Source organism: Heptranchias perlo, unplaced genomic scaffold, assembly GCF_035084215.1.
Source record: "Heptranchias perlo isolate sHepPer1 unplaced genomic scaffold, sHepPer1.hap1 HAP1_SCAFFOLD_295, whole genome shotgun sequence".
In the NCBI taxonomy this organism is placed as follows: Eukaryota; Metazoa; Chordata; class Chondrichthyes; order Hexanchiformes; family Hexanchidae; genus Heptranchias; species Heptranchias perlo.
The window spans coordinates 46,178-55,186 of NW_027139307.1; the positions used below are offsets into that span (position 1 = coordinate 46,178).

The 9,009-nt window shown below is 53.3% G+C and overlaps 1 protein-coding gene across 1 annotated transcript in view; it reads right to left on the minus strand.

Moving 5' to 3' along the window:
• The window catches only part of ipo9 (importin 9), a gene marked incomplete at its 3' end in the record, with an annotated part of 30,610 nt that extends 22,974 nt beyond the window's left edge, over positions 1-7,636 (minus strand). The window contains exons 1-3 of the mRNA XM_067978461.1: positions 7,324-7,636; positions 1,856-1,917; positions 1,007-1,093 (exon numbers count right to left, since the gene is read on the minus strand). Coding sequence (XP_067834562.1) covers positions 1,007-1,093; positions 1,856-1,917; positions 7,324-7,570 — 396 coding nt within the window. The remainder of the gene's footprint in view (positions 1-1,006; positions 1,094-1,855; positions 1,918-7,323) is intronic.
• Positions 7,637-9,009: the final 1,373 nt, after the last annotated feature.

Below are 9,009 nucleotides of genomic sequence, written 5' to 3' on the forward strand. Positions count from 1 at the left end.
TTCTTGGTTGGACACATCGGAGGGTACAGAGTGGGGCTGCAGTCTGATGTAGGCAGCCCAGGTTGGGTGGGCCAGGTTCCCTTGCCTGGATAGTGAGGAACTCGGTGGGTTTCACAACTTGCCAGGGTGGGATGTGAACTCAAAAGAGTTCAGATTTGCTGGTCCAGAACACCACTGTACATACATACTTCAAATCAGCTCTCAATCAGTGCGCAACATTTCAAAACCTGCACTGCTTTAAAACACAAATTTATAGTCTAATTTGGGTTGTGAACGGTCTGGTTCAGCCTGAGACTGCGGCCGGGGAGGGGGGATTGAGTTGGCAGCGAGGGCCAAACTCAATGGCTTCAGTCTGCCCCAACTGGGAGTTCAACAAACCTGCAACTCTTGCAAGTTGGATACTGAACAAGCAGTTTGACTGCACAAGGCAATCGAGGGTCAAGGGAAGTGGTGGGGGGGATGCTGGGTGTTATCTGCATACATGTGGACACACGTCAGGCCCCCTGCCCCAATCCACAAGCACGACAAGCAACCTACAGACTCCACAATTGCAGCATTAGCACAAGATCACAAGCTTGTGTGGGAGGGGATGATCTCCCATGCAAGGAACCACACCGATGGGACAATTGAGAAACAGCAAACCCCCACATGGAAGGCTCCCAGGTTGGAGTGCTCACTAGTGCTAGAACTCACAGCGACAAGCGAAGGTGTGACGTCAGGGTCTGAACAAGGGCGTCTATTTGATTTACGCAGCGAGTTGTTATGATGTAGGATGCACTGCCTGAAGGAGCAGTGGAAGCAGATTCAATAGGTGATTTCAAAAGGTAAAATTTACAGGGCTATGAGGAAAGGGTAGAGGGATGGGACCAATTGGACAGCTCTGTCAAAGAGCCGGCACAGGCAGGATGACATGAATAGCCTCCTTCTGTGCTGCATGATTCTGTGAACTCCAAACTGTTTCTATTAACAGATTAGTACAGGAGACATATTCTCGTTGTCTTCTTACCCTCTCGGTGGTCTCTGGAGGGTGGAATTTCTCAGACTGATTACACCAATGATTCTCCACGTACTGTTTGAGAATTACAGATGCAAGCTGTGGAGTAGAGGAACCTGGTTAAATGTATTTGATCATTTACATTCCTTAATAAACACAGTACCAACCAAAAGGAGGGCGCGCGGTCTCAATCCCTGGGAGACAGTGGTTTATCTGCCACTACGGATGCTGGGTATAGAGCTCTCCTTTCCACAAAACCCATTGCTGCCTCACACTGACCGTGTCCGGTGTTTTAAATTGTGAAAGAGTTGTGCATCGTAGGCTGTGCGTAGTTTGTAATTTGGAGTATCCGTGGTTTCAGAGTGCCTCTTGTTTATTTACCATGCAAGTTATTTGCGTCTCAATATGCAGGTGTCTATTTATACAGGTTTAACATTTAGATATAAATTAACCAAACGCCCTCCTACGCCAAATATTCAAAAATCTTCAAACTGTTTCCTGTGGCAGAAGGGTTGGTAACCACATGGCACACATTTACGGTAAAAGAACCAGAGGAGAGATGAGAATTTTTTTTTACGCAGCGAGTTGTTATGATCTGGAATGCACTGCCCTGCCTGAAAAGGCAGTGGAAGCAGATTCAATAGTAAAGGGAATTGGATAAATACTTGAAGGAAAAATTTACAGCACTATGGGGAAAGGGCAGAAGAGTGGGACTTATTGGAGAGCTCTTTCAAGAGCCAGCACAGGCACAATGGGCCAAATGGCCACCTCCTGTTCTGTACCATTCCATGATGCTATCCTAGGATCCCTCGTTCTATTATCCTGTACCAGGCCAACGTTGCCGTGAGATTCTCCACATACCTGCCGGATAGCCAGTGCACCCCGGGGATCGACTGTCAGCTCGGCCAGGTGAACACCAAACTCTGAAACACAACACGCCAACCTGTCAGCAAGAAAACATTTCACCAAGTCACCAGCAGGGATACGAGGGGTGGCGGGGGTCCGCCCCACACGGCGAGGGGGGTGGGTCCACCCCGCAATAGGAGGGGACCAAGGATAGATCCTTGGGGGACTCCAGAGGTAACGGTGCGGGAGCCTCTCATTCTTCTGAACTCCCATCCCCGGGATTAACCGAGTGAACCTTCTTTGTACTGCCTCGAGAACAAGTATGTCTTTTCTTAAGTATGGACACCAAAACTGTATGCAGTATTCCAGGTGCGGTCTCACCAATACCTTATATATATTTTTTTTATTCGTTCACGGGATGTGGGCGTCGCTGGCAAGGCCGGCATTTATTGCCCATCCCTAATTGCCCTCGAGAAGGTGGTGGTGTGGCTTGCTAGGCCATTTCAGAGGGCAATTAAGAATCAACCACATTGCTGTGCGTCTGGAGTCACATATAGGCCAGACCGGGTAAGGACGGCAGGCTTCCTTCCCTAAAGGACATTAGTGAACCAGATGGGTTTTTACAACAATCCGGTAGTTTCATGGCCATCATTACTGATACTAGTATTTTCAGTAATGATGGCCATGAAATAACTGCAGCAATACCTCCCTGTTTTTATATTCTATCCCCCGAGCAATAAAAGCCAACATTCCGTTGGCCTTCTTGATCACCTGCTGCACCTGCATACTAACCTTTTGATTTTCTTGCACTCGGACCCCCAGATCCCTTTGTACTGCAGTACTTCCCAGTTTCTCGCCATTAAGATAATAACTTGCTCTCTGATTTTTCCTGCCAAAGTGCATAACCTCACATTTTCCAATATTGTATTGCACCTGCCAAATCTCCGCCCACTCACCCAGCCTGTCCATATCCCCTTGTAGGTTTTTTATGTCCTCCTCACTCTCCACTTTCCCTCCCATCTTCGTATCATCTGCAAACTTTGATATGTTACACTCGGTCCCCTCCTCCAAATCGTTAATATAGATTGTAAAGAGTTGGGGACCCAGCACCGACCCCTGCGGAACACCACTGGCTACTGGTTGCCAGTCCGACAATGAACCATTTATCCCAACTCTCTGCTTCCTGTTAGATAACCAATCCTCCACCCATGCCAGAATATTACCCCCAATCCAGTGATTCTTTATCTTGAGCAATAATCTTTTATGTGGCACCTTGTCGAATGCCTTCTGGAAGTCTAAATACACTACGTCCACTGGTTCCCCTTTATCCACCCTGTACGTTATGTCCTCAAAGAACTCAAGCAAATTTGTCAGGCATGACTTCCCCTTCGTAAAGCTATGCTGACTTTGTCCTATTAAATTATGTTTATCCAAATGTTCCGCTACTGTCTCCTTAATAATAGACTCCAAAATTTTACCCACCACAGATGTTAGGCTAACTGGTCTATAATTTCCAGCCTTTTTAAATAAGGGTGTTACATTAGCAGTTTTCCAATCTGCCGGGACCTCTCCTGAGTCCAGAGAATTTTGGAAAATTACCAAAGCATCCACAATCCCTACCGCCACTTCCCTCAAGACCCTCAGATGTAAGCCATCAGGTCCAGGGGATTTATCCGCCTTGAGTCCCATTAATTTACTGAGTACCAATTCCTTAGTGATTTTAATCGTATTAAGCTCCACCCCCCCTGGAGCCCCCTGTTTGTCCAGTGTTGGGATATTCTTAGCGTCCTCTACCGTAAAGACAAACAAAATATTTGTTCAGCATTTTTGCCATCTCCATGTTTCCCACCATTAATTTCCCGGTCTCATCCTCTAAGGGACCTACGTTTGCCTTAGCCACCCTTTTTCTTTTTATATAACTGTAGAAACTCTTGCTATCTGTTTTTATATTTTTTGCTAATTTATTTTCATAATCTATCTTCCCTTTCTTAATCAATCCTTTAGTTACTTTTTGCTGTCTTTTGAAGACTTCCCAATCTTCTATCCTCCCACTAAGTTTGGCTACCTTATATGTCCTTGTTTTTAGTCGGATACTATCCTTAATTTCTTAACTTAGCCACGGATGGCTGTCATTTCTTTTACACCCTTTTTTCCTCAGTGGAATATATATTTTTTGAAAGTTGTAAAATAACTCCTTGAATGAACACCACTGCTCATGTACCGTCTTACCCTTTAATCTATTTTCCCAGTCCACTTTAATCAATTCCGCTCTCATACCATCATAGTCTCCTTTATTCAAGCTCAGTACACTTGTTTGAGAACCAACCTTCTCACCCTCTAATTGAATATGGAATGTAACCATGTTATGGTCACTCATTCCAAGGGGATCCTTAACTAGGACATTAATTAATTAATCCTGGCTCATTACACAGGACCAGGTCCAAGGTTGCTTGCCCCCTTGTAGGATCAGTTACATACTGCTCAAGAAATCTATCCCTAATACACTCAATAAACTCTTCCTCAAGGCTGCCCTGCCCAATTTGATTTGTCCAGTTAATGATAGTTAAAATCCCCCATAATTATAGCTGTTCCCTTATTACATGCCCCGACTATTTCCTGATTAATACTTCTTCCAGCAGAGTTGCAACTATTAGGAGGCCTATATACTACGCCCACTAGTGTTGTTTTCCCCTTATTATCCCTTATCTCTACCCAAACTGTTTCATTATCCTGATCCTTTGTCCCAATATAATTTCTCTGTATTACAGTGATTCCTTCCTTTATTAACATAGCCACCCCACCTCCCCTTCCTTCCTGCCTGTCCTTCCTGATTGTTAAATACCCTGGCATATTTAATTCCCAGTCGTTGTTACCCTGCAGCCATGCTTCTGTAATGGCCACAAGATCATACCCAGACATAGTTATTTGTGCCGTTAACTCGTCCATTTTGTTACGAATGCTACGTGCATTCAGATAAAGAACTTTCAAATATGTTTTGTGACACTTAGTTCCTGCTTTTTCCTTTTTTAACACTTTACCTTTTACTCCATACCTTCTGTCCCTTCCTGACATGCTTTCCTCTGTCTCCCTGCTCAGGTTCCCAACCCCCTGCCACAGCTTTGATGCTGGGTTAATCGCCTTACGCCTTCTAGTTTTTATTTTATCTGTCGTGCCTAAAGTGCACTTTCTTTCCGCTGCTCTACGCTTTCCCTTTCACTTGTTCTTGAACAACTGTTTGTACTATTTATATTGTAGATTGCTCCAGGGTCTTCCCCTCTCTATATGTTGATTCTATAGGATACTGATACCATTATACTCCACTAGACTTTCTGTAGCGTTCCATAAGAACATAAGAAATAGGAGTAGGAGCAGGAGTAGGCCAATCGGCCCTTCGAGCCTGCTCCGCCATTCAATAAGATCATGGCTGATCTGATCCTAACCTCAAATCTAAATTCATGTCCAATTTCCTGCCCGCTCCCCGTAACCCCTAATTCCCTTTACTTCGAGGAAACTGTCGATTTCTGTTTTAAATTTATTTAATGATGCAGCTTCCACACGAAGACATCTCAAAGTCTTTTAGATTTTGTCTCTGGGGTCACTGTATGGGATTCCTATTGGTTCACAGGGGAAGGGTCCCAGGACTCTCGCACCCCTTTGCCTGCCTTCTACCCCTCCCTTCAGGCCACAATCCCCCCCCCCGCCGGACTCTTCCCTCCATCGGCTCCCCTTTCCTGGACTCTCCCCTCCCCCTTCCTGGACTTCCTTCCGGGGGGGGGGGGGGTGCTGCTGCTATCACGGGAGGGGGTGGGGGCTGCTATCACGGGAGGGGGGGGGGGCTGCTATCACGGGAGGGGGGGGGGGCTGCTATCACGGGAGGGGGGGGGGGCTGCTATCACGGGAGGGGGGGGGGCTGCTATCACGGGAGGGGGGGGGGGCTGCTATCACGGGAGGGGGGGGGGGCTGCTATCACGGGAGGGGGGGGGGCTGCTATCACGGGAGGGGGGGGGGCTGCTATCACGGGAGGGGGGGGGGCTGCTATCACGGGAGGGGGGGGGGCTGCTATCACGGGAGGGGGGGGGGCTGCTATCACGGGAGGGGGGGGGGCTGCTATCACGGGAGGGGGGGGGGGCTGCTATCACGGGAGGGGGGGGGGGGCTGCTATCACGGGAGGGGGGGGGGCTGCTATCACGGGAGGGGGGGGGGCTGCTATCACGGGAGGGGGGGGGGCTGCTATCACGGGAGGGGGGGGGGCTGCTATCACGGGAGGGGGGGGGCTGCTATCACGGGAGGGGGGGGGCTGCTATCACGGGAGGGGGGGGGCTGCTATCACGGGAGGGGGGGGGGCTGCTATCACGGGAGGGGGGGGGGCTGCTATCACGGGAGGGGGGGGGGCTGCTATCACGGGAGGGGGGGGGGCTGCTATCACGGGAGGGGGGGGGCTGCTATCACGGGAGGGGGGGGGGCTGCTATCACGGGAGGGGGGGGGGGCTGCTATCACGGGAAGGGGGGGGCTGCTATCACGGGAGGGGGGGGGCTGCTATCACGGGAGGGGGGGGGCTGCTATCACGGGAGGGGGGGGGCTGCTATCACGGGAGGGGGGGGGGCTGCTATCACGGGAGGGGGGGGGGCTGCTATCACGGGAGGGGGGGGGGCTGCTATCACGGGAGGGGGGGGGGCTGCTATCACGGGAGGGGGGGGGGCTGCTATCACGGGAGGGGGGGGGGCTGCTATCACGGGAGGGGGGGGGGCTGCTATCACGGGAGGGGGGGGGGCTGCTATCACGGGAGGGGGGGGGGCTGCTATCACGGGAGGGGGGGGGGGCTGCTATCACGGGACGGGGGGGGGGGCTGCTATCACGGGACGGGGGGGGGGGCTGCTATCACGGGACGGGGGGGGGGGGGCTGCTATCACGGGACGGGGGGGGGGGCTGCTATCACGGGACGGGGGGGGGGCTGCTATCACGGGACGGGGGGGGGGGCTGCTATCACGGGACGGGGGGGGGGGGCTGCTATCACGGGACGGGGGGGGGGCTGCTATCACGGGACGGGGGGGGGGGGCTGCTATCACGGGACGGGGGGGGGGGCTGCTATCACGGGACGGGGGGGGGGGCTGCTATCACGGGACGGGGGGGGGGGGCTGCTATCACGGGACGGGGGGGGGGGGCTGCTATCACGGGACGGGGGGGGGGGGGCTGCTATCACGGGAGGGGGGGGGGGGCTGCTATCACGGGGGGGGGGGGGGGGGGCTGCTATCACGGGAGGGGGGGGGGGGGCTGCTATCACGGGGGGGGGGGGGGGGCTGCTATCACGGGGGGGGGGGGGGGGGCTGCTATCACGGGGGGGGGGGGGGGGCTGCTATCACGGGAGGGGGGAAACCCCCTCGGCCACAATCCCCATGACCGTAAACCGCTCCCCAGATCTGCTGCCCCATTCCCGGCTCCTCCCTGTTTGGACCCCGTTCCTCCGGCCTCCCCCGACACTCACCCTCGGTCACCTCCAGCACTTTGATCTGTTCCTCCCCGGCGGCCCGCACCTCCTGCACGGGGGAGAGGATGGAGCCGAGCGCCTCGAACAGCGCCTCCTTCAGCCCCTGCTGCACGGGCCCTGTCCCGGGGGTTGGAGGGCCTGGTCCGGCCGCGGCTCCAGGCACAGGTCGAGGCCGCCGCCGCGGCCCAGACCCGGACCCGGGCCCCGCCGTCGCCGCCGCTCCCGCTCCCCCCGCCGCCGCCATTTTCTCTTCTTCTTCCCGCCGAGACCGAGCGGCTCGAGCGCCCAACGCACGGCCCGGCCCCGCGCGCCGGAAGTACTGAGTGCGCACGCGTCAGACACGGGCCCTGTCAGAGGGCGGGCGGGGGCCGGGGATCGGGCCGGGCTCCCGGGGATCGGGGATCGGGCCGGGCTCCCGGGGATCGGGGATCGGGCCGGGCTCCCGGGGATCGGGGGCCGGCCGCTCCACAGATCCGCTTCTTCAGATCAGATGGAGTGAAGCGGATTGTCCGGTCAGGCCGCAGGTTCAGTGGGATGACCCAGTCAGCGAGTGCTCGGACCGGGACAGAAATCGGAGGCAGAGCTCGAGATTTGCAGATGTTGAGATTGCACCAAAATACAGAAAACATAAAGAGGATTAGAGAGTGAGAGTGATCAGAGAGTGAGAGTGATCAGAGAGTGGGTCAGAGAGAGAGAGTGATTAGAGAGTGAGAGTGCGTCAGAGAGAGAGAGTGATCAGAGAGTGAGAGTGATTAGAGAGTGAGAGTGATCAGAGAGTGAGAGAGTGGGTCAGAGAGAGAGAGTGATCAGAGAGAGAGAGTGATTAGAGAGTGAGAGTGCGTCAGAGAGAGAGAGTGATCAGAGAGTGAGAGTGATTAGAGAGTGAGAGTGATCAGAGAGTGAGAGAGTGGGTCAGAGAGAGAGAGTGATCAGAGAGAGAGAGTGATTAGAGAGTGAGAGTGCGTCAGAGAGAGAGAGTGATCAGAGAGTGAGAGTGATTAGAGAGTGAGAGTGATCAGAGAGTGAGAGAGTGGGTCAGAGAGAGAGAGTGATCAGAGAGAGAGAGTGATTAGAGAGTGAGAGTGCGTCAGAGAGAGAGAGTGGGTCAGAGAGTGAGAGTGATTAGAGAGTGAGAGTGATCAGAGAGTGAGAGAGTGGGTCAGAGAGAGAGAGTGATCAGAGAGAGAGAGTGATCGGAGAGAGAGAGTGATCGGAGAGAGAGAGTGATCAGAGAGTGAGAGTGCGTCAGAGAGAGAGAGTGATCAGAGAGTGGGTCAGAGAGTGAGAGTGATTAGAGAGTGGGTCAGAGAGAGAGAGTGATCGGAGAGTGGGTCAGAGAGTGAGAGTGATCAGAGAGTGAGAGTGATCAGAGAGTGAGAGAGTGGGTCAGAGAGTGAGAGTGATCAGAGAGTGGGTCAGAGAGTGAGAGTGATTAGAGAGTGGGTCAGAGAGAGAGAGTGATCGGAGAGTGGGTCAGAGAGTGAGAGTGATCGGAGAGTGATCAGAGAGTGAGAGTGATCAGAGAGAGAGAGGGTCAGAGAGTGAGAGTGATCAGAGAGTGGATCAGAGAGTGAGAGTGATCAGAGAGAGAGAGAGTGGGTCAGAGAGTGAGAGTGATCAGAGAGAGAGTGCGTCAGAGAGTGAGAGTGATCAGTGAGTGGGTCAGAGAGTGAGAGTGATCAG